The following is a 25,057-nucleotide window of genomic DNA, read 5'->3' on the forward strand; positions in this document are numbered from 1 at the left end:
GTGAGCCCTGTACGGTGTCACCTGTAAGCTGGGGCTGTGCGTGGCTGGCCCAAGGCTGCCCTGTGTTGGAAAGAGGTGGCTTGGCCGCAGTGTCAGCTGGGAGCCAGGGACTCACCTGGGGAGGTGGGGGGGGGCATCTCCACTTCTTGCTGAGTCCCTGGGTGCAGATGGGAGTGTAATTAGAGTCCCCTGGGGTCCTCCGGGGACGGAGGAGGAACTAGAACAGGGACATAGCTCTCAAGAGAATGTGGCTCCGTTCAAGTTTTATTGGACGCCTTTCAGCCTGGAGGTGGCTCTGGAGGGCTGCAGCTTCGACCTGCTGCCCACCCTCCCGAGCTCTGTCCAGGTGCCCGAGGGGAGGGGAGGGGAGGGGAGAAGAAGGTGGGGGAGGGGAGAAGGGGGGAGGGGAGGGTATGGGAGGGAAGGCATTGAGGGGCCTGGAGACAGATCATCCGCCCTCCTCCCGACCCTGGGGGAGTGCTGTCCCCGTCTCCAGAGCCTCCAGTCCAGCAGCCCCACAAATCCAAGCCCCAGAGCACAGGGGGCAGGCCCTCGAGGCCATCCTGGGCTGGCTATGTGGTCGCAGTGTGCCCGTTGGCCACCCGCCCCACCAGCCGGCTCCGGGGACCGTCTGCGGGGGCCGCGCCGGGCCTGTGAGCAGCGCCGTTCTTCAGCAGCAGGTGCTCCTGGGCCACCTCGCCGTCGCTCGAGTCGGACTCCTCCACGTCGCTGCGGACATCCTTCTCCATCTGGGGAATGGGGGGTGGGGCATGAGGCGTGGGCAGGGCTGGGGAGGGCCCACAGGGAGGCACGTGCCGGCCACCCCTCCCCGGCCCTACCCGGCCCTTCTTCACGAAGCTGTAGATCATGCGAAGGATGAGGCAAGACCAGAACACGTGCAGCAGCTGCAGCGCCATCAGGAGAGTGTTGCAGAAGTAGTAGCCGAAGAAGGTGTCCCACTGGGCAATGGAGTCGTAGTACGTGGTGTAGAGGATCCTACAGCGGGGGGTGGGGCAGGACCCAGAGGAGGGGCTTCACCAGCGGCTGCAGCCCCGCTCACTTGTGTGGCCCTCCTTGCTCCAGAACCTTCCATGGCTCCCTCTGCCCACCCCACCCCTGAGTGAGTGACAGCGATGCTCTTTAGCTGGGCATTTAAGCCCCTCTCCTCACCGGGTCACATTAAGTTGTTAGGACTCACAGCTTCCTGACTGGTCGTCAATGACCTGGAACCCCAAGGGGATGCTCAGAGGCCCAGCTGCTCCTCTGGGTGTTCTTTCACACTTTCTCTTCCGTCCTCGGAGCCCCGGCAGTGAGCTCTCCCAACCCCCCGCCGGCCCCCAGCTTGCCGGTGGGATCATCAGTGACGGGCCTTGCTCAGCCAGCTGGCCCGCCCTCCCCGATGCGCCCCCACGTGGCTTCGGGGCCTCCACAGGGTCCCCTGACTGGCAAATATCAGGGGGCTCGAGGACAGGGCCCCGTCCACACCTGGCCCCCCGTGGCCCCATCTAATCTTGTGGTGCGAACTTCTGCACATTTATGCCTCTCTCCAGAAGCCCAGGCTGGTGTGCCCATTGCCTCCTTCCTGACTTTTCTGGGGTCTCCACAGACCCCTCAAACCAGCACAGCCAGAGCTGAGCTCTTGCTCCTCAAGCAGCAACTCTGAGCTCAGACCCATTTCGTGACCCTCAAGTGACCCTGAGGGGACCCACCTGTCATCTGCACTGGTCCAGCTCCACTGGTCACAGCACTTCACATGGCCCAGCACAGTCTCCTCCACCCCACCTGCCGAGCTCCGCTGCCCCCCTTGCCAGTTCGATCCGGCCTCTCACCAGCTGTTCCCCAGCAGCCACCAGAGGGCACCTGTGAGCCTGGTCTGTCCCTCTTCTGCCCACAGCCCTCCAGGGCTCCCTCCTCACTGGGGTAAAAGCCTATGTCCTCCCTGAGGCCCCCAAAGCCCCCAACGACCTGCCCTGTCCCCTCTTCCCTACCCCACCTCGCTCACTGGGCTCCAGCCACATGGGCCTCCTTGCTGTACCTCCACGCCAAGCCTAGTCCTGCCCCAGGGACTTTGCACATGCTGTGCCTGCGGCCTGGACCACTCTTCCCCTCGGCTCAGTGCGGTTCTCTCCCTCCAGGCTCTCTGTGTGAATGCCGTCGGTGATGTCTTCGCTGACCACCCTAATTCCAACTACCTACACACTTCCTGTGCCCTTCCTGATCTCATTTTCTCTCAGCACATCACTCTCTCATGCTTTATATGCTATTTGTTTACCTTATTTATTATAGTCCCCACCCACCCATGTCCGCTCCATTTGACCAAGCGATCTTCATGTTGCTCCCTCTGCTGTGAGAGGCTCAGCAAACCGACTGGGCAAAGACTTTAGTGAGCAGGTGCCTGAACCCTGCCTCCTCCTCCATGTGGAGAACGTCTGAGCCCAGATTTCTGCCTCTCCTACCACTGGGCCTTTGCATACACTGTGCCCAGTACCAGGAAGCCTGGAAGCCTCCCCCCACACACACCCCGACTCCGTGGGTCAGGCGACTGCGGCTGAGGCAGGGCTGGATCTCAGACGCACCCACCCTGCGCCCCAACCGACCTGAGGGCAGACTCACCGCGTAGGGAAGAGCACGAGGCGAGTATAGAAGAAGACCAAGGAGAAGACGATGAAGAGGGTGTCGCACACCTTCCTCCAGGGCGTGTAATTGAACATCTTACCGGCCTGGGGAGGGCAGCAGAGAGAACCGGCCTCAGGCCAACGGTGAGGGGGGTGGGGCTGGTGGAGCAGGTGGGGAGGATGCTGCGAAAGGGCAGGGCCTCCTCTCCAGGAACTGCCTAGAAAGTTTGCCTCTGGGAGGGGCCGTGAGAAACTTCATCTCCCTGGAGGCCAGAAGGGGGCGGGGCCCCATGGAGGTGGAGCAGGGGCGGGGCCTCGTGGAGGTGGAGCCTTGTGGAGGTGGAGGGGGCGGGGCCTCCCTGCAGCGGAGGGGTCAGGCGCAGGGGTCAGGCGGGGCCAGGCCCACCTCCAGGAGGTAGTCGGAGGCATCGTGCAGCAGCAGCACCAGGGAGCCGATGCGCAGCAGGTTGGAGCTGTAGGAGAAGCTGATCAGGATGATGGTCACGAAGTGGTGCGCCACCTGCTCCTTGAAGTCCTGCGGGAGAGGGTGGGTCACGCAGGGATGAGGCTGGGCGGTGAGGCGGGGGAGGGGTAGCCCACCTGCACCTTGCGGACCCGGACCCGGGGCCTCCCATCTGAGGCATTGGGGGGGGAGGGGGTCTGAGAGTTTGGGGTGAGGCCACCCCTCCCCGTGGGAGACTGGGTCACAACTCCCCCAGGGCCTCGCTTCCCAGCCAGATCCTCGGCCTGGCCTCACCTTGCGCCTGACATCAAAGGGCAGCGTCATCAGCAGCGAGATGTAGAAGCTCAGTTCCAGGAGGTACCAATAGTACAGGGCGGGTTTCAGGGGCTGCAGGGTGCGGGCCACGTTAGCTGCGGGCGGGAGGCTCCCCCAGGGCAGGGTCATGGCTCAGAGCCCCTCCCTGTTTGCTCAAAACCAGGACCCTAGAATCCCAGTGAGTGAAGAAGGGGTGAGCTCCCTGTCCTCGGGGCTAGTCAAGGGCAGTGGTTTTGTGGCAGCTCCCGCTCTGAGTTGCCTGGCGTCTAACCCCCTTCCCTTACACAGGGGAGGCAAAAATACGGAGTGGAACTCAGGAATCGTGTGATGTCCAGGTGGCTGAAGGAAGTCTGACCCCCCCCCACTCCCCCAGCCTGCAAGCCCCCCACCTGCCGCTCACCTGAAGCGGGTAATTGTCCCAGCACATTTCCGGCATCCACAGCCACGACTCCTGCGGGGACGTGGAGTCTGAGGCTGCCCAAAGGTCAGAGCCCGACCCTCTACCCTGTGGGGGGGGGCTCCCCAGGGCTGCTCTCACTCCGACCCCCGCTCCCACACAAGGCAAGTCCTCCGCTGGCACCTAGGTGGACGCCTGCCGCGACCTCTCCAAGTGCTCTTCCGGCTTCCGCACACGCACCCTCCTCTGCCAGAGCCCCTCCCCCCCACGCCCCCCAGTCCAGGCCCAGGGCACCAGCACTGGGGACACTCACGTGGTAGAGGATCGACAGGCCACCAAAGAAGGTGCAGGCGTAGAAGCTAAACCTCCAGCTGCGGTCGGGGAGGGAGCCCATGAGGCAGCGGCCAGAGGGGCCCTCCTCCTGCACCCCCCGGGCCCCCCCTCAAATCGGCCCGCCTGGGCTCACCTGGCCTCACAGAACTTCTTGGTCAGGCAGGGCCGGTCCTGATTCCGGCGCCTCCGGAACCAGCGCTGGGTCTGCTGCAGCGTCAGGCCGCACTGGGCAGCGAGGAGGGCCATCTGGGGCTGGGGGGAGGGGGGAGGGTCACCCAGGGCTCCCTGGCCCTGTCCCAGGACAGATGAGACCCAGCTGTGTACCCCCACTCCCACCCCAGACCTCGCCTGTAGGACTACCTATGGACGCGGGAAGTAGGGAGGCCCATGGGGGGGCGGGGGGTGGCCCCCCAAACAGACCACATGAAAACCAGCCCTGCTCACAGGCGAGGCAGGTGGCTGGTGGGGACTGGGGCTAAGAATGGGGCTGGGGGTGGGCCAGCCTCCTCCCCCACAGAGCTTTATTCTATACCCTTCCAGAACAGTGGCTCCGCCGAGGCCTTGCCTCCTACCCTACGTGCAGAGGGAGGCTGACAAGGGAGGGAGAGGGCCCTGCCTGTGGATAGCAACGGGGAGAGGTCGCAGGCCTGCTCTGGTCGCCCCAGAGGCCTCCCTGCTCCCCCTGCACCCGGCCCAGGATCTGTCCCCCCGACAGCTGGGATGGATCGCAGGGGTTATGGCTGGTGGGGGGCAGGACAGGAGCACTGTGGGGGTGCAGAGACTGCCCCGGGCTTTCCCCGTTCCTGACAACCGGGCCCCACCCACAGGGGACTGTGCAGGCCGATGGCGATGGAGGGGGGCATGGGGGGCCTCTCACCTCCTTGGGCTTCCACCCTTTCGTGAGGAAGTATTTCTCCAGAGTGGCATTGGGCTTCACCGGCTTCCTGGCCTGATCTCGCACACCTAGCAACCGGCTCAGGGGCAGGCCAACAAATCTGGGTTCAGGGGAGACAGCCTGTCAATCCCGGTGGGGAGACCGAGGCTCAGAGGGGCCAGGTGGGACGCTGGGAGCCTGGTGGGGTGGCCTGGCCGCTGCACCGGGACCGAACCCAAGAAAGACAGCTGGGCGGTGGGTCTTCAGGGTGGGGATGTGCAGGTTAACTTTCGGGGTCTCAGGGAGCTCCAGAGAGTCCCAGGCGGGAATGAGAGTCCCCTCACTGCCCGTCTCACGGTGCTCCGGGCCCTCACGCCGGCTGTACCTTCTCCCCGTTTGGACAGGTGGAGGAGCCCGATCCCCGGCCCATCACCAGGGGCCCCCAGGGCCAGGCGCCCAGATGGAACTGCATAGCCAGCATCCCAACGTCACCCTTCATTTGGGGAAACTGAGGCTCGGGGCAGCCCAGGGAACTCATTCCAGACTCCATCACAACGGGGAGCAGAGGAGGACAGGGCTGTCGTTTACCAAGTGCTTACACCTGCCAAGCAGGGGTGCAAGTCCACGGTAGGTGCTGGCTCATTTCACTCTCGTCAAGGTCCCTACTGTCCTGATGGGTACATTGAGGCTCAGGCCAGAGAGGTGCCCAAGGTGACAGAACAAGGCAGGAGCAGACTGGCCCAAGATTTATTTTAAAAATGGCAAAAACCGGGGCATCGGGCAGCCTGGGTGGCTCAGCGGTTTAGCACGGCCTTCAGCCCAGGACGTGATCCCGGAGTCCTGGGATCGAGTCCCATGTCGGGCTCCCTGCAGGGACCCTGCTTCTCCCTGTGCCTGTGTCTCTGCCTCTCTCTCTCTCTCTGTGTGTCTCTCAAGAATAAATAAACAAAATCTTTAAACAAACAAACAAAAAACCGGGGCATCTGGGTGGCTCAGTGGTTGAGAGCCCTCGGCTCAGGTCGTGATCCTGGGGTCCTGGGATCGAGGCCCCCACAGGGAGCCCGCTTCTTCCTCTGCCTATGTCTCTCTCTCTCTGTGTCTCTCATGAATAAATACCATCTTTTAAAAAAAATGGCAAAAACCTCTGCCTTCGACCCTGGAAAGGCTATCTCACCCCCACGGCCCTTTGAAAGGAGAAGGGGCAGGATGTGGTAACTAACCTCTGATGAAGCCATCAGTTAAATACACCCCCCCCAACCCCAGGCTGCAGTAGGGAACCTGGGCACAGTCTCACGCCCTCCCCACCCTGCGGGAGAGGTGGGGACTCACCCTTACAATCCTGACGGACTTGGGCCCCTTAGAATCCCTCAGGCAAAGCCTCGGTCCCAGATGACCTACCCCCTGTGTGACCACAGGCCGGGCCCCTGACCTCTCTGTGCCTCCATTTCCTATCTGTAAAACGGGGACCATGACAGTCCCGCCTCACGGGGTCGCACCGAGAGCTGAGTTAAGATGCAGAGGCTGCTCAGAGCAACGGTGAGCCTGGGGCAGGCGTTCAGGGAGGGGGGGGTGGTTGGTGTCAAAGAAATAACCACCTCAGTGGGTCTTCCCTGGGTGCCCTGGGTCAGCCTGTATCCAGGGCAATCCTCAGGAATGGAGAGACCAAGCAAGATGCATGATGCTCCCATGTCCCTGCGGTCAGGGCAGGACAAAGCCAGGGACCCCAAGTGGGGGCCAAAGGGGGGCTAAGGGCTCCAAGGGGACTGGGGGAGGTGGCTAGAGGGGCCCAGCCTACAGGAGAGAGGCAGGAGCGAGTGGGCAAGAGTTCCTCTGCTCACTGGCCTCCGCAGAGCCATCCTTGGTCAGCAGAGCAAGGACCTGCCCCCTGGGGCTTCCCCCATTCGCTGACGACGCTGGCACACCCAGCCCAGTGCGTGACCGCAGCCCAGCCATCAGAGGCTGGACAAGTGTGGGCGGCAGCAGCTCCAGGGGGGCCGGGGAAGGCACGGGGGCTCCCAGCCAGGCTCCACCCAGGACGGGCAGCCGGGGTGAGCACCGCACCCCGTGGGAGTGGCAACGACGCAGACACTCACCTCTCGAAGGTGAAGCGCATGACCACCAGGGCCAGCGCCAGGGGCAGGGCTGCCAGCAAGTCCCGGGGGTGAGCAAAGACCAGGCCATCCCGGTCCTCCAGGACAGCCCACGTGTTGTTGGGTGGGAGCCAGAACCTGTCCTGCCAGAACCATTCGCTGAGGCTGGACCACATCCTGTGGGCACAGGGTCTGGTTAACAGGAGCTCGGCATGCGGGAGGACCCCCCCATCCCACCCACCCCTCCCCAGTGCCTGGTGACCTCGGCTTTATGACTGCCCGTGTCAAGGACAGACTTGCACTGTGTGCCCTTGGGCAAGTGACCCGACCACTCTGAACCGCAAGCTCATGTGTCCAACGGGGACAGCAGCCCACCCGTCAGCCCAGCCTGATGAGGCCCACAAGGGCTGCCCCGGTGCTGCTGACCCTCAAAGCACATCTCGTGAAAACACTCATTATTTGGCACCTTATGGATGTAAAAAAAGGCAGCCAGAAGTTACGAGACTGGCTGACGGGGGGCATAAGCTCGGGTTCCCAAGCGTCCGGGAAGGTCTCCCACACCGTGGGGAGGTAGGTGTCCCCAGCGCAGCCCAAAGATGCCAAAGTTGAGGAAACCCGCAATTCCCTCCCTGGCCATCCTCCCAGGCACGAACGCCGGCACCGCCTGCCACGAGGCTCGCCAGGTCCCTGGAGCGGCAGGCAGGGATGAAAGCTCTCCAGCGCCGTCCTGAGGAGCCCCAGCAGCTCTGCCCCCCCAAGATCTTAAGACAAGTGATCCGCCCCCACACTGGTCCCCACTCGGGATGTTTGTTTGTCCTTACATCCATCCATCTGTCCATCAGTCCCATCTCATCCATCCCCACTTCACCCATCCACTTTTTTTTTTTTTAACATTTTATTTATTTATTCATGAGAGACACAGAGAGAGAGGCAGAGACACAGGCAGGGGGAGAAGCAGGCTCCATGCTGGAAGCCCGATGCAGGACTCGATCCTGGGACTCCGAGATCACGCCCTGAGCCAAAGGCAGATGCTTAAACACTGAGCCACCCAGGCGTCCCTCCATCCACCTTCTTACCTGCTGATCTGTCTGTCCATCCACTCATTGTCTGTCCAACCATCTGTCCCTCCAACCATCTACCAGCCAACCCACCCACCAGTCATCCATCCATCTATCCATCCAGCCCGTCCTCTGTCCATTCATCCACCTGCCTGCCCATCTGTCCGTCCATCTGTCCATCCATCCATCTTCTTACCTGCTGATCTACCTATCTGTTCCTCCACCCATTTTCTGTCCATCTGTCCCTCCAACCACCCACCAGCCAACCCACCCACCAGTCATCCATCTATCCATCCATCCCATCATCTGTTATTTCATCCATCGTCTGCCCACCTGTCCATCCATCCATCCATCCATCCATCCATCCATCCATCCATCCAACCATCCACCTGCCCAGCTGGCTACCTGTCCATCCATCCATCCATCCATCCATCCATCCACCCGCCTACCCAGCTGTCCATCTGTCCAACCATCCATCCATGAGGTGTTCTCTGATTGACTTATGCCAGCATGTGGCTAGGTGTTGGGGACACAGCAGGGAAAAAAGCAGACACATTCTTATCCCCATGGAGCTCTCAGCCCAGCGGTGGGGGGCGGGGGCAGCCACCACACAAGTAAACAGATTCATAAATGAGATAACACTGTGTGCTGGGGTCTGCTAGAAAATAAGCAGGGTACCATGATTTTAAATGGGGTGACCAATGAAAGCCTAAGGAGGTGCCATCTGAGCAGAGACCCGGAGACAAGGAAGGCCTGGGTTTATGCAGAAGAGAAAAGGGGTGGTAGGGAGGGACTTTCAGAGAAGTAAGCAGCAGGTGCAAAGGCCCTGAGGCAGAACTGAGCTCAGAGTGTTGGGGGAGCAGCAAGACACCCCTGTGGCTGGAGCAGAATGAGTGATGGGGAGAGAGGAAGGAGGAGGACAGGGGCAGGTCATGCAGGGCCTGTGGGCTTCAGGGAGGAATCTGGATGACTTCCCCCAACATGCATGATTGAAAATTTTAAACCCACAGAAAAGCCGAAAGAATTTACAGGGAACACCCACAACCCACCACTAAGGCCTACTGTCCACAGTTTGCTCATCTGCTCTATTGCACATCGGCCAGCACATCCATCCCCCCCCTCCATCCCCCCTCATCAGGCCATCTTATTTTTCTGGATGCATTTTTAAAATAAGCAGCACACATCAAGGGACGCCTGGGTGGCTCAGTGGTTGAGTGTCTGCCTTCGGCTCGGGGCATGATCCCGGGGTCCTGGGATCGAGTCCCACATCGGGCTCCCTGCGAGGAGCCTGCTCTCTCTCTCTCTCTGTCTCTCATGAATAAATAAAATCTTACCAAAAAAAAAAAAAAGCAGCAGACATCGAGCCCCATCACCTCTAAATATTTCAGCATGCAGATCATTAGCTAGGCTTCAAAATTTGCTAATGGGTTTTCTTTCTTCCCCTTTCAAGGTAAAATTTACTAGAGCGAAATGCATAAATCCTTAAGGGTACAGCAGCCGAGTTTGGACAAATGCAGGTCCCTGCGTGATGCAGCCTCCAGCCACGAACATTCTCGTCCCTCCACAAAGCTGTCGTGTCCCTTGTTGGTCAATCTTCATCTTCCCATACTAAAGGTACCCAGGTACCCTCTGTTCCGAGTTTTGTTTCCCCCGCATATTTATGGTCTGTGCTAGAAGTTCACATACATGGAATCACACACCCCATCTTTGTGCCTGGCTACTTTCACTCCGTGTAATGTTTCTGAGATTCATTCACGTCATGGGGTCTACCGGTAGCTGCTGCTACTGCTAAATCATGGATACGTATAAATATACCACAATTGGTTATTGCCTTCTTGTTGATGAGCAATCGGGATGCTTCTCCTTTGGGGTGATTTTGAGCAAAGCTGTTATGAACGTTCACACCCGCTGGGTCAACCCCCAGGAGTGGAATTCCTAGATCCCAAGGCGGCTGCCTGTTTGACCTCATAAGCAACAGCCAGACTGTGTTCTGGGGGTGGCTGTACCATTTTCCACTTCCACTCGTGGAGTCTGGAGCTTCTGTGGCCCTTGGTTTTATTTTAGATGAGGAGACAAGCCGTGGGGTGTTGGCGGCCACGTGGGAAGTGGCCTTCTGGAGGCTGCAAGGAGGTGCTCTCCCCCGGGAGGGGGTGGAGAGGAGGGGCACATTTCTAGAGACTCTTTGTTTTTTAAGTAAGTTAGATTGATTGATTGATTATTTATTTATTTATTTATTTATTTTTAATTTTCTCTACACCCAGCATGGGGCTCGAACTCACGACCCGACCTGGAGATCAAGAGCCGCACGCTCTTCCGACTGAACCAGCCAGGCACCCCTGCAGAAACATCTTGGAGGCAGAGCCCCCAAGAACTGAACACCCTCAAGATATGAGCCAGAGGGAGAGAAGCACACCCATCGGGCTCCATTTTTATAAAGTTCAACAGCAGGCAAGACCAACCTAGGAGGCTGGCATTAGTTTCCCGTGGCCACTGTCGCACGTGCCCATTCATGCGGGGGCTTACAACAATGCAGCTTTCTTCTCTCACAGTTCTGGGGGCCGGAGTCTGGAAGGGGTCTTGCTGGGAGGTTGGGAGGGGCTGTGCTCCTTCGGGAGCTCCAGGGGGGGATCCCTTCCTACCTCTTCTGGCTTCGAGAGGCCACTTGCACTCCCGCCTTCTGTCTCCAGAGCCAACATCACTCTCTCTCTGACCTCCTGCCTCCCTCTTATAAAGGCCCTTGTGATGACACTAGGGAATCTGGGGTCAGCCCCCATCTCAACGTCAGCTGACCAGCAACCTCTACTCCTCTTTGTCACACGAAGCTCCAGGACTAGGATGTGGGCACCTTTAGGGGTCCTGGGTAGGCTTAATTCCACCTACCACGTTGCTGGACATCGGACATGCGGCTGCTCTGGGGACAGGCAGTGACCAGAGGGGCCCTGTGGGGTTGCCTGAGGCTGGCATGTTCTGTCTCCTGATCCAGGTGCTATTCTGGTTGAGAAAATTCACTGGGCTATGCATCTATGATGCGGGCCCTTCTCTCTGCAACTTAAAGCGTCTGCATTTTTATTTTTTATTTTATTTTATTTTTTTTTGCGTCTGCATTTTTAAAGTCTACAATTCCGATTCCATTTCCCACGGGTGGGCCTCTCCCCAATCCCATGATGCCAGCCGGCTGTCCTACAGCTCAACTCAGTTCTGACACTCTACCTGGACACAGCATGGGAGTCCCAAGGTTAAGGGCTCAGTCCTCTGTCACTGGCCAGCTGCTACTTGTGTCCAAATTAAGTCGTTGTCACCTATGTTTCTGACCAACTGGGTGTTAATCAGGGGTTCCCAGGACCCTCTCCTTGGGTTTGAGTACTTGGCTGGAGTGGCTCACAGAACTCAGAAACATTTCACTTACTAGATGATAAAGTTTTTTTTTTTTTTAAGATTTTATTTATTTATTCATAAGAGACACACAGAGAAGTAGGCTCTCTGTAGGGAGCCTGATGGGGGACTTGATCCCAGGACCCCAGGATCACGACATAAGCCAAAGGCAAGACACTCAACCACGGAGCCACCCAGGCGTCCTGATCACAAAGTTTTATTACAAAAGGACACAACTCGGTCAGGAACAGCCGATGGAAGAGACGTAGAGAGAAAGGTGCAGAGGAGGGGTGCTACGTCCACACATACGACTTGCCCCAAATTTCCATGCGCGCACCAACCAGGAAACTCTCTGAACCCTGCCCTTTGGGTTTTCAGGGAGGCTCATTACGAAGGCAGGCTTGATTCAATCATTGATCACTGATGATGAAGTCGACCTGCAGCCCCTGTCCCCTCCCTGGAGGCGGGAGGGGGTGGCACTGACCGGTTCCACCCTCTATCCATGATTGCTTTCCCTGATGACTGACCTGCCCTCTTCCTCGGGTGACGCTGGGCCTTTCCAAAAATCACCACCTTACCCTAACAAAAGACACCTTGGTCACTCTTATCATGGGAAATTCTAAGGGTTTCAGGAGCTCTGTGCATGACCAGGGACAAAAATGTATTTCTTATTCTACATTGCACTATCACAAGTCAGATACAAAAAAAAGAATTCCCAGAGTCCAAGTCTCAGAGCCAGCATGTGGCCGACGTGCAGGTCCATGGGGATGTGTGGAACGGCCCAGGGAAGCGTGGGGGTGAAAGAGCAGCCCACAGACCACGCCGTGGGGCCTGTGGCAGTCAGCGAGGTGACTACAGTGGCAGCAGCTTGACAAATGGTCCAGGGTGTGTGACCGTGGCTCGTCTAGAGCCACAAGGCTCCGATGGCCCAGAGAGAATGGACAGATGGAAGCAGGGACTCCCGCCTGGGTGGTTGATGGCTCTAGGAGAAACCGTCCTCGCTAGCAGGCAAGGATGGCTTGATCCCATGTGCACACACACGCCCAGCCTGGCATTCCCGCCTCCCAACCAGAGCCCCACCCACTGCAGGGCATGTCCAGCCTCCTCCTCAGCCGCCCTCCCGCTCACCCAGCAGACCTTCCTTCCCCCTCCCCAGGCCCAGCGCAGATGGAAACACGCGGGGAGCCCCAGGAAAGCCCCCAGCCAGCCAGAGCCCAAGCAGGTCCCCAGGGATCCAGGCCCCCAAGCCCATGTTCGTCCCTCCAACTCCAGGGTGGTACTTCCAAATCATGATGAGCTTCAGAGACAGGAGGGAACACACGGGGGCAACGGCATCTTCCAATCTCGGGCCTCTGCTGATGTCACAGCTTCCAAGCCCACCATCTATGGCCTGACACCGTCTGCTCCCGCCACACCGTAGGGTTTCACATAGCCAGCTTCTCCAAGTGTGCCCTCTGCCCAGAATGCCCGTATCCAATATTTATTGTCCTGTGCTGGGTGCTGAGGACACTAAACGGTGAGGGCAGCAGGCAAGGGCTCAGTCTCCACAGGGCTCACACTCCTTCCTCGGCTGTCTGGCAAACTCCCATGCATTCTTCAAAACCCAGTTCATTTTGTCACCTCCTCCAGGAGGCACCTCCTGATTGCCACTACCTTGGATTTAGTTTAAAGCACACTCCCCCAGCCCTGCTTCACTCACCGTGAGGTTGGGAGTGAGTCATGAAGTCTTTTGTGGAGACTGTTGGGGGGGTGGGGGTGGAGAAGGAAGGAAGCATGACCAGCCTGGAACCCCAGTCCCCTCAGCTGAAGCAAGCCCAGCCCTTTCTGACACACCTTGACTGCAGAGGTCTCAGCCCTGGAAGCTGTTCTCTGAGCTGTCTGTCCCCCTCCCAGCCAGTCACCCTCTTTTTTTTTTTTTTTAATTTTTATTTATTTATGATAGTCACACACACACACACACAGAGAGAGAGAGAGAGAGAGAGAGAGAGAGAGAGGCAGAGACACAGGCAGAGGGAGAAACAGGCTCCATGCACCAGGAGCCCGATGTGGGATTCGATCCCGGGTCTCCAGGATCGCGCCCTGGGCCAAAGGCAGGTGCCAAACCGCTGTGCTACCCAGGGATCCCACTCACCCTCTTGACAAAGAGACACTATGGGGTGAGAAGAAAACGGGGTCTGAGGCCCAGCAGACAGGCCGAGTCCCAGCTGCAGGACTCCCAGTCCTGGGGTGGGGGTGGGCCTCACTTTCTCCACCCACATGTTGGTGAGACAGGTGCCTGTCCCCCTCACAAGCCAGAGGCCCTGCATAGGGAGCGCCTAGGTGAGGCCTGGCACACAGGCGGGGCTCAGGTGCGGCTGTCACCAGGCACTCACGGCCAGCCAGGACCGACCTTCCCTCGCATGCCATGTGACCCCCCAACACACTCCCCACTCCCCCCCCCCAGGCCATGGGAAGGAAGGAGGTTCAGGGTGCCATTCCTCAATTTTCATTTTGCTCTTTGGAGGCCCCCAGCTCCTCTGCTCGCTTCCTGTGGCTCACTGCCACCCTGGGCCCTGGCGGCCCCGTCTGGAAAACAGGTACAGGCGCACCGCCTGTTTTTCCCGACTACCGGGTGGGCCCAGGAGGCCAGGCCAGCTCACGACACCGCACGCTGGCATCGCAACTGTGACTCCTGCGTCCCCCTTCCCTGCTCACCAGCCACGCAGCCTCAGGCAGGTGACCAGGCTGCTCCGGGGCCTCTGGTGCCTCATCTGTAGGTGGGATAACAATGACCCTCTCCCCATGGGGTGGGGTGCTGAGCACTAACTCGGACCCCACTTACATGTCGTCAGCAGCAGGGAGGGCAGGGTGGGAGGAGGGGCATCTGGGGAAGAGGGATGCTGGCCCGCAGCAGGTTCTGGATGGTTCTTCCCAGAACCTCCCTGACCTCGGCTGTAGCGAATGAACTCAGGCTGGGCTTGGCCAGGGCCACCGAGGGGTCGTTCGGAGAGTCCCCAAGCGTGTGAGTGGCTGGTCCAGCCCAGCCAGCCTGAGCCTGAGCCTACATCCCCATCACCCCTGCCCTGCTCCCAGTCCCCCTGCGAGGCCACTGTGTCTTGAAGCCTGGCTGGCTGGCCCCATGCCCAGCCCTGCCTCTGCCACCTGGGAGCCAGACTCTGATAATCCTTCCTAGTGGCTAAAAATACCCTCAGACCGGGAGAGGGAGATTAGAGCTTTGTGTTGATCTGGGGAGGGGGGATGAGCAGAGGATCGCTGTCCCCCTCAGGGGCCCGAGTGAGCGCGCTGGACCCCTGCTGCTCCCCGAACGCCCAGCGCTGCCCGCCCAGCGCTGCCGGCAGAACAGGGCTGTGCACAGAGGTTTGTTTTATTTTAAATCTAGCTGGACGTTGCAGGCCTTGCCCGAGGTTGAGGAAAAAGGAAATAAATTCAGACTCCAGATGTCTGGGCTGCCCAGGGACGGACAGGGACACACGCACGCACGCACACACAAGCACACACTCTCCGGGCTCCTGCAGCCTGGCCTGCTGCCGGGGGTCACCTGACTTCTGCGGCTGGAGGCCCAGGCAGGGAACACATGATGTGCTAAGTGGGGTGTGTGTGTAGATAACCACAGCCACCCCTGCACCGTGTGCCCCGGATGGCCGTGGCTCCTCCACCGAGCACCTCTCTGAGCAGAGGGCCGACGGGGTGCTAACGGCCAGAGACGCAGCAGGTCTGGGAGACACTACCCTGCTGCTCCCTGTGAAGAGCCCAAGGAGGGCCCCAGGTCCAGGGCTCTGCCTCACACCCCCACCCCTCATATTCAGGCACACTTCTGGGGGCGTCTGGGTGGCTCAGTCGGTTACGACTCCTGATTTAAGGCAGATCATGATCTCAGGGTCGTGAGATCAAGCCCCGTGTTTGGCGTGGGGCTTGCTTAAGATTCTCTCTTTCCCTCTCCATTCTCTAGAAACACATACAAACATGTCATTAAAATTTTTTTTAATTAGAAATTTAAAATTTATTTTTTTAATTTTTTTTAATTTAACTTAAAAAACCTACAAAAATAGACCTACCTCTGCCATCCATACTCTGGTTCTGCTGATAAACCCTCTCACACCCCACCAACTCAACTCACTGCAATGGCTGCTTGCTGGTCTCTTAATTCTCCGAGCTCATTCCTGCCCCAGGGCCTTTGCATGTGCTGTGTCTGCCTCACTAAGCTCACTCTTGCCCCAGGGCCTTTGCATGTGCTGTTCCCCTACATAGCCCTGTGCCTAGCTCTATCTCATTATTCACATCTCAGCTCACTCTTCGGAGAAAGCTTCTCCGATCACTACCAAAGAAGCCTGTGTATTATTCCATCTCCTCACTCTGTTTTTTTTTTTTTTTAAGATTTTACTTGTTTATTAATGAGAGACAGAGAAAGAGAGAGAAAGAGAGAGAGAGAGGGAGATTGAGGCAGAGACACAGGAGAGGGAGAGGCAGGCTCCATGTAGGGAGCCCGACGTGGGACTCGATCCCGGGTCTCCAGGATCACGCCCTGGGCTGAAGGCAGGCCCCAAACTGCTGAGCCACCAGGGATCCCCGAGGTCAGATGTTCTAAAAGAAGCCACCACCGGGTTTCCAGTCCAGCTCAGATGGTGGAGCCCGGGACTCTTGATCTTAGGATTTTGAGTTCAAGCCCCACGCTGGGTATGGAGCCTACTTAAAAAGGAACCACCTGGGCAGCCCCGGTGGCACAGCGGTTTAGCGCCGCCTGCAGCCCAGGGCGTGATCTGGAGACCCTGGATCGAGTCCTGCATCGGGCTCTCTGCATGGAGCCTGCTTGTGTCTCTGCCTCTCTCTCTCTCCCTGCATCTCTATGAATAAATAAATAAAATATTTTAAAAAAAGGAACCACCTGTCTTAACAGGCGACATCAGCTCGACCCCCATAAAGTGGATCCCCTGTGGCCCTGTTTCAGAACTGAGAAGCCCAAGGTTTAGAGCAAGAAGCCCCTGGTCATCCAACCGGCAAGAACTGGGAGCTCACCAGGGCAGAGAGGGGGCTGCTCCAGACCACCGGTGGGCTCAGGGCTCACAGGACCCGGTGAGCAAGCTCTGACCCCACCCCTCTACACTTTCGGGGAGCTAGTGGCTCAGCCCAGGATTTTTTTTTTTTTAAGATTTTCATTTATTCATTTAAGAGAGAGAGAGAAATAGTGCTTGTGCATGTGGAGGAAAGAGCTGAGGGAGGGGGACAGACTCCACGCTGGGTGCAGAGCCCGACACAGGGCTCGATCCCACGACCCGGAGATCATGACTGGAGCCGAAATCAAGAGTCAGAGGCTTAACCGATGGAGCCCCCCAGGCGCCCCTCAGCACATGATTTCTTCACATCTACACCCCTCGGCAGACTCGGGGGCTTAGGTGAGCTGGACCAGGTTCCCCAGTATTTCCAGCCCACTGGCCGTGCTCTTTAGCACAGCCAGCCCCCCCAAACCTCACTGGGCTACACCTTCTCAGAATCACCCCTGTCAGTGCCACCACCCCCCAAATAGAACACCCACCAGTAGGGCCATGAGGAGCATTCTGCAGCTGCCTTGGGCCCCCCAAAGAATCTGCTCCCTTCCGCAGCCCCACCGGGCCCCTGCACCATCCCACATCCAGACGCTGGGATGCACTGGGATGTGTGGGAGCCTCCCCCATCGGACCAGCCTCCGGGACCCCGCACCCGCCGTGTCTTCTGCCTGAAATGCCTCCACCTGCTTCTGTGAGTCCGCTTCTACTGGTCTCTCAAGGCCTGGGTCAGATTCCACTTCCTCCTTAAGACACATGCTCCGCCTTTCCTGCACCCAGCAGAGCCCCCTCCCCAGCCTGGTCTGCCTCCCCACACCCCAACCCTGGGTCTTTCTTCAGCCCGGATCTTAGCGAGCTTGCTGGCTCTGAGTGCGCCCCTGGACAGGGAGGGACAGGGAGAGCCAGGGAGAGCCCTCTGGGTCCCCAGCATCACCTAGTCTGGGAGCATGTTTCGGAGGGGTGTGTCAACCAGGGAGGTGTCAAGGACCAAGAAAGGAGAGAGGATCGGGTGTCTTGGAGTTTGAAGGGGAAGTGAGCAGTTGTCAGTCCCAAAGGCAAGCAGGGGCGGGGCGGGGTGGGCAGCAGGATCTGACTATTACCTGCACAGGGGCTGATCAAGCATACAGGTGGGGGATGAGGGGAGCCCACTAGGGCTATTACACTAAAAACAAAAATACAGCTCCGCGGAGGTCTCCCGGACATATAAGAAACAGCACGTCTAAAGTGCCTGATTCGATGTGTTCCCACATATGTCCATTAGTGTGAAATCGTCACCGCAACCGAGATAATGAACAGGGCCACTCCTCCCTGAATTGCCTTTTCAGAGTCCATCCATCTCGATGTCCAACAGTTGGGGATCAGAAGGCTCGGGACTCCATACGACCAAATCTCACATGCCAGTCTGAAAGGCAGAGGGAGCTACACCACGATGGGCCCTGAGGACAGGACGTCCAGTTGAGGAAGCTAGTCCTGCGCTGTAGGAGTCAGAGTCGGCTCCCGGGAGGTCCCTAGCGGAGCCCCGTCCATAGAGACAGGAAGTAGATGGTGGGTGCTGGGGGTGGGGGGAGGTGGGGGAGGAGTCTGTGCTGCCTGGGGACAGAGTCTCAGTTTGGGCAGCCCAGAAACTTCTGGAAGCAGATGCACAACAATGGGAATATATCAATACTGAACTGTGCACTTAAAAATGGTCAAGATGGTAAGTTTTAGGTTATGTGTATTTTACGACAGATTTTTTTTAAGGGGGGGGAGGAGGGGGGCCAGAGGAAGAGGGAGAGAGATCCTAAGCAGGCTCCATGCTGAGCGTGGAGTCCAGCGCTGGACTCATTGTCATGACCCTGAGGTCATGACCTGAGCTGACATCAAAAGTCAGATGCTTAACCGACTGAGCCACCCAGGTACTCCTAGTTTTTTTATTTTATTTTTTTCAGTTTTTTTTTAAAGTTTTTTTTTTTTTAATTTAAAAATTACCAAAGGGTGGCACAGTCAGTTAAGCAACTGACTCTTGGTTTCAGGTCTTGGTGTCGTGACATCGAGCCCCCCCATGGGGCTCTGCAGCCTTGGAGTCTGCTTGTGATCCTTTCTCACTCTCCCTCTACCTCTCCAGCTCATGCTCTTTTTCCCTCTCTCTAAAATTAATCAACTTTTTAAAATATTACCAAAGGGGAGAAAAGAGATGGAAACATTATGCTTATTGACTTGGGTGGGCAGGCCAGTGTGGTAACCAAAGAGTTAAAAAAAATAAAAGCAAATGCAGGAGCCACTAATGGCCTGATAGTCATTTACGCAATGGAAAACCACCAGGAGAGCTCAGCTTCCGCTGAAGGCAGGGTCAGCCCCGTCACACCAGCCCCCTCAGAGGCAACCAGAAACTGGGGACGACATAAATACAACTACCTGAAAGCCCCAGTGCTGTGATGTCCCACATGGTAGCCACCAGCAGCATGCGGCTATTTCCACTGCAATGAACTGAACTGAAATACAATACCAGATTCAATTCCTCAGTTGCACACAGCAAAATTTCTCTACTCAACGGCCACATGTGGCTTGTGGCCACCAGAATAGCACAGATAGGGAACATGTCCATCCTTGTGGAAAATTCTACTGGGCAGTACTGCTCTGGGGTCTAGAGTGACCCCAAATAGGCAGTAGTTGGAGGGGAGTCTATATACCTGGCATAATGGAGCAATACAGGATGGGTTTCCCATTTGTACTGCTCTTTGCTGGAAACAGAAACTGGCTTGAAAAATGAGAAGAGACCAGAGAGATCACAATCGTTCAAGAATGGGACAGGACATGGAGGAAAGGAGAGAGCCAGAAAAAGGAAGTTCCAAATTCTACACAAAAACTCTGTGTATATCTCTTGTTCAGCCCTGAACCATGCGTGAGCAGGGTGGACTCCAACCAGCCCAGCTAAGGCGAAAAGAAAGGAAGAGAGATTTCACCTGCCATCCACCACGAGGAAAGCAGACTTTGGAACTTGAATCTAGACAGGTCAATTACCTGATTTATTTATTTATTTATTTATTTATTTATTTATTTATTTATTTATTTATTTTCAGTTACCTGATTAAAAAAAAAAAAAGAAAGAAATCAATCAGGGCAGCCTCGGTGGCTGAGCGGTTTAGTGCCACCTTCAGCCCAGGGTGTGATCCTGGAGTTTCCGGATTGAGTCCTATGTCGGGTTCCCTGCATGGAGCCTGCTTCTCCCTCTGCCTGTGTCTCTGCCTCTCTCTCTCTGTGTCTCTCACCAATAATAATAATAATAATAATAATAATAATAATAATAATAATAATATCAGAGGTACCTGCCTGGCTGTTGGTTAACCACCTACCTTCAGCTCAGGTTATGATCCTGAAGTCCTGGTTTTGAGCCCCACATCCAGCTCCCTGATCAATGGGGAGTCTACTTCCCCCTCTACCTCTGCCCCTCCCCCTGCTCGTGTTCTCTCTCTCTCAAATAAATAAAATCTTTTAAAAAAAATCAGTGCTCTGCAGAGGAATACAACAGAATCCAGAGTCTCCACGATACATCTTGACAATGTCCAGAATACAACCTCAAATTACTTGATCTTCGGAGAAACAAGACCACATGACCCATACTCAAGACAGAAGGAAATTAATGGGGACTAGCCTGTGAGGTGACCCAGATGAGGCGACCCAGATGTTGGAAAGAGCAGCTATGGACTTTGAAGCAGGTATTACAGTCTATTCAAGGATGTGAAGGGGAAAAAGAAAAAAAAAAAAAGCTTCTATTGAACGAACAAATAAGAAACCTCAGCGGAAAAGCAGAAAAACAAACCAAATGTAAACTCTAAAACTGAAAAATATAATGCCTGCAATTACAAAGTCATATGTGGGCTTGATAGCGACTGAAGATGATGAGTCAACAAATTTGAAGCTATCTTAGATACTAGTAAACACTCCAATTGAAGAATAAGAAAAAACAAAGGTTGAATAAAGATGTGCCATCTGGGGGATGCCCAGCTGGCTCAGACAGAAAAGCCTGCAATTCTTGATCTGGTTGTGAGTTTGAATCCCATGATGGGTGTAGAGATTATTAAAAAAAAGAAAAAAATAAATAAATTGCCTTTGGGGTACCTGGCTGGCCCAGCCGGTAGAGCCTGTGACTCTTGATCTCAGGGTTGCAAGTTCCAGCCCCAAGCTGGGTATAGAAATTATTTAAAAATAAAACCTTAAAAAAAAAAAGTACCATCTGGAAATAAGACAGTGGTGATATTTGCACAACACTGTGAATGTACTCAGAGCTACTAAGTTGCACACTTCAAAATGGCTAAAATGCTGAATTTTATGTTTTGTATGTTTGGGCCAAAAAAAAAAAAAAAAGTGCACAGTCTCAGTAACCTTTGGGTTGTTATCAGAAGATCTAACAGGCATGTAATTTGAGTCCCCAAAGGAGAAATAAACAAGATTGGGGCAGGAAGAATATTTAAAGTAATACGAAAAGACTGTAGTTTCTCCCACGTCTACATATATCCAAGAAAACTCACGGAAATCGGCCATAAAGATACAGTTGAGCTCAGGAGAGTTATTATATCAGGAAGTTGGGGGAGGAAGGAGCTGGTCTATTTGTTTTGTGATTCACTGATTTTTACGAGGAATGTTTCACAGGGACTTAAATTTTTTAATTGTGGTCAAATACATATAAATATATTGTCTTAATTATTTTTAAGTGTACAGCTCAGTGGTACTAACTATAGTCATATTGTTGGGCAACCATCACCACCATCCACTTTTTCATCTTCAAAACTGAAACTCTGTTCCTGTTTTTTTTTTAAGATTTTATTTATTTATTCATAAGATACAGAGAGAGAGAGAGAGAGAGAGAGGCAGAGACACAGGCAGAGGGAGGGGCGGGGGGAGCCTGATGCGGGACTCGATCCCAGCACCCTGGGATCCCGCCCTGAGCCAAAGGCAGATGCTCAAGCACTGAGCCACCCAGGTGTCCCAAAACTCTGTTCCTATTAAAAGCTAACTCCCTACTCCTCCACCCCGGACCCCTGGTAACCTCTACTCTGTTGCTTTTTTTTTCTTTCTTTCTGTTTTTAATATAGTATTTATCCTACTGTGGCTGGTGTCTGTCACTGAGCATAATGTCCTCATGTTGTAGCAGGTTATCAGAATGGCCTTCCTTTTAAGGCTGAAGAAGATTCTAATGAGTATATATATTTAAGGTGACTTTTTATTTTATTTTTTTTTAATTTATCTATTTGAGAGAGAGCGGGAGAGAGCATGAGCCGGGGGACAGGCAGATGGAAAAGTAGACTCTCTGCTGAGCTGGGAGCCCCACCCAGGGCTTGATCCCAGGACCCTGGGATCCTGATTTGAGCCAAAGGCAGACACTTACCCGACCAAGCCACTCAGGCGCCCCTAAAGGTGACTTTTTAAATAGAAAATCATATTAGCACAAAAGGAAAATAAAGGTTTCCACTGAAGAGGTGGTTGGCAGAGGAGATACGGGCTTAGAGGGGGGCATTTCTAGCTGTCAAGGAGCTCCCCACCTAGCTCATCATTAAGAAACCCCACCCCCACCTAGCTCATCATTAAGAAACCAATTCCCAATCAAGCTCAGCCCCTGCCACTACCCACCCAGTGGAGGGAACCGTGGGTTCCAGGTTGTACTCTGCTGGCACCCCTTCTCCACCCAACCTGGGCTAACATCTGCTCGACTTCTCCCACAGCTGGCCACTGGGCCCCTCTGCCACTCCCTGGTGACAGCGTACATGGACGCAGGTGCAGGCAGGGCTGCTTTCCGGGACAGCAGGCCTTGCCCATACCCATACCAGGGACTGCCCAACATACATGCGATGCTGGTACCATGCCAGGTGTTACCAATACAAGTTTGCCCAGGGCAGGCTCTGTGCCAGGTGCTCTGCCCTTCTATCGTGGAAATGCTGTCAACATCCACATTTCCTTTCTTTTTTTTTTTTTTTTTACTGAGAGAGTGTGTGCATAGTGGTGGCAGGGAGAGGCAGGGACAGATGGAGAGGGAGAGAATCTTCAGCAGGCTCCATGCCCAGTGTGGAGGCTGGTGCGGGGCTTGTGATCACGACCCTGAGTTCGTGACCTGAGCCCAAATCAAGTGTCAGAAGCTTAACCGACTGAGCCACCCAGTGGCTCAGTCACCAGTAGCACGAAAAAGCCCCAGCATCCCTTTTTCGTGGCTGAGTCTCAGGGACCCTGAGTCATCTACCCAGGGTCACACAGCTGGCATCTGAACCCTGCTCTCTATCACTGGGTGTTCCAGACGGGCGAGGGCGCACGGGACCTCAGCTCGTCAGCAGCAGCCCTGGCTTTCTTGGAAAGCAGAATCTGCCCCTGGGCCCGCACTCTACGCCATCTCCACCTCTCTACTTTGGACTCTGTCTAGGGCCCCAGGGACCCCCCCAACCACGTCCTTGGCCAATCGCGGTGGCCGATCTATATGTTCACGACCTCCCACTGTGTATGGGACCCTCCGTCTGCCCCTCCTTCCAAGCACTGTGGCATCCTGGCTCCCCTCCTCTCGGCTCTTCTGTCTCTAATCCACGCTGCCTTGCCTCCCCTTTGGCCCCAAATCCAGTCCTGGGCCCCCACGGTCATCTGCTGTCCCTGGACATCGCACTCACTGGAGAGCGGCGATCAGCAGAGGCGCACTGTGGGTTTCTGATTCCCGGGGCTCCCAGGTCTCTCCCCCAACAAACCTGCTAGGCCAAGAGCACCTGACTGCTCCTTGCCCAGGCGCGCACCACGATCCTCCACCCCAGTGTGCGCTCTTCCTCCCCAGGATTCTTGGCCAATGTCCCACCTTCCACCCAGTCTTTGGGGACAGGAATCTGGGAGTCATCCCAGATTCACACAGCCTGGCCTCTGGGCCCCTCCTCTGGTCCTGCAACGGCATCTGTCTGCCACGTGACCATGGAGTGGGTCCCTTCCCACTCACGTCCCACAGCTACGCCCTCCTCTCTCATGTAGTAATGGGGCCTCCTCCCTGGGCTCCCTGCCTCTGGGTTTTGCCCAGGCCGCCCTTCTAATTTGGCCTGAAATGCCGCAAATGCTCCTGCCCCCAGCACTGTGCACCTAGGCACACCTCTGGGCCTTTGCACGTGCCGTTCCCCTTACCAGTAATGCCCTCCTTGCTGCCTGCCAAATGCCTTCTGCTTCTTCACGACTCTGCTCTCAGACTCGTCCGCCAGGAAGCCCTGCCCAGCGTCCCTGGGCTGGACTGGGGGGCCCTCCCCTCCGTCCTTCCCACAGCCCTGTCATGCTTGGGCTCCAGCCCGCTCCCATCTGTGCATTATGCACTCGCCAATCTCCTTCAAAAGGCTCACTTTGTTTTTCAGTACATTTATTTTCAGAAGAAACTTTGCCTCCCTCCCCTGCGGAGAAAGCCAGCATCAGTGTCACATGCAGACAAGTGGCCATGAGACAGAGACAACGAAAACAAGACATTGAGTCCTGGCCAGTGCTTGACACTGGTGAGGCTGCCAGTCCGGGTCCTGGCTCTCCTCGTTCAAGCGGAGGGTGGCGAGTGCCTGTCACCTGGCCCTCAGTGATACAGGGGCAGCATGGGAGGCTCGGGCTCGAGGTCGCCCCAAGGGAGCGAGCCTGTGACCCCCTCCTTGCAAGTGGGCTGTCCTTGGGGTTTCACAGGCGAGGGAAGTGCTGCCCAAGAGCCCCTCAACAGCTGACATGTGGGACGTGACAGGGGCTGGGACAGGACTCGGTAGGGACGTCTTCAAAGAGTGGGGGGTCGAGGATGTTGGGGCGGGCAACCACCCCCCTGGGCAGGAATGTGGGGACACACAACCCAGCGGTGGGAGGGGACAAGAGCCGTTTCAGGCAAATTCCAGGTGCAGGACTCGGAGAAGATGCCTTCTGAGTGCACAACGGGGTGATGATGGGGAGGGGCAGGGCCTCGAGGCCTCTGGAGCCCCAGCACCCCCAGGCACTGCCTCCCTGCCCCGACTGTCTCGCACCTGACTGTGAGCTCACACACTTGTCCGGGTTCCAGGTCACCTGGGGGCGAACCGTGAACTTCAGAGCCCACATGCCTGTGCAGATCTGCTGCTCCTGCTGGGTGGTCTCAGGCCGGCAGCACCTCCTGTGAAATCGTCACCAGCCTGTCTGCCTGCCTAGGAAGGGTGGGGAGCCCGAGCAGGGCATGTCCTCTGGGTGCAGGGCTGGGCTTCCAAGCCCCACGGGGTGGAGCAGAGAGGGGTCCCCGCCGGAATGCCAGGCTGCCCGTGGGCCCTTTAAGGACCAGAGGTGTTTGCGTAACTAGAGGCCAAGCTGCACTTCCTCTTAGATGACCGTTGAGGGCTCAGAGGGGATGCGCCCAGATGCAGGGCTGCTCACCGATGGAGGACAAGGCAGGGGTGGGGGATGGAGGGCATGCTGGGGCGTGCAGGCCGCTGCTCTTCCCCACCCAGCCCTCAGCAGCACACAGCTCAAAGTACAAGCCTCTCCCTCCCCCATCCCGTCCCCCCTGGGGACCTCCTGCA

The 25,057-nt window shown here is 56.4% G+C and overlaps 1 protein-coding gene across 5 annotated transcripts in view; it reads right to left on the bottom strand.

Moving 5' to 3' along the window:
* Nucleotides 1–246: 246 nt before the first annotated feature.
* The window catches only part of CERS4 (ceramide synthase 4), a 32,268-nt gene continuing 7,457 nt past the window's right edge, over nucleotides 247–25,057 (bottom strand). For 4 of the 5 annotated variants that reach the window (XM_041762620.1, XM_041762617.1, XM_041762616.1 and 1 more), the window contains exons 2-11: nucleotides 7,091–7,264; nucleotides 5,001–5,118; nucleotides 4,257–4,375; nucleotides 4,104–4,161; nucleotides 3,794–3,844; nucleotides 3,373–3,465; nucleotides 3,022–3,150; nucleotides 2,614–2,720; nucleotides 840–996; nucleotides 247–749 (exon numbers count right to left, since the gene is read on the bottom strand). In XM_041762620.1, coding sequence (XP_041618554.1) covers nucleotides 573–749; nucleotides 840–996; nucleotides 2,614–2,720; nucleotides 3,022–3,150; nucleotides 3,373–3,465; nucleotides 3,794–3,844; nucleotides 4,104–4,161; nucleotides 4,257–4,375; nucleotides 5,001–5,118; nucleotides 7,091–7,263 — 1,182 coding nt within the window. In that variant the 5' untranslated portion in view covers nucleotide 7,264 and the 3' untranslated portion in view covers nucleotides 247–572. Of the gene's footprint in view, nucleotides 750–839; nucleotides 997–2,613; nucleotides 2,721–3,021; nucleotides 3,151–3,372; nucleotides 3,466–3,793; nucleotides 3,845–4,103; nucleotides 4,162–4,256; nucleotides 4,376–5,000; nucleotides 5,119–7,090; nucleotides 7,265–23,675; nucleotides 23,825–25,057 lie in introns of those variants that run through there. The other variant, XM_041762619.1, reaches the window with a different exon arrangement.

Source organism: Vulpes lagopus, chromosome 7, assembly GCF_018345385.1.
Source record: "Vulpes lagopus strain Blue_001 chromosome 7, ASM1834538v1, whole genome shotgun sequence".
Taxonomy (NCBI): domain Eukaryota; kingdom Metazoa; phylum Chordata; class Mammalia; order Carnivora; family Canidae; genus Vulpes; species Vulpes lagopus.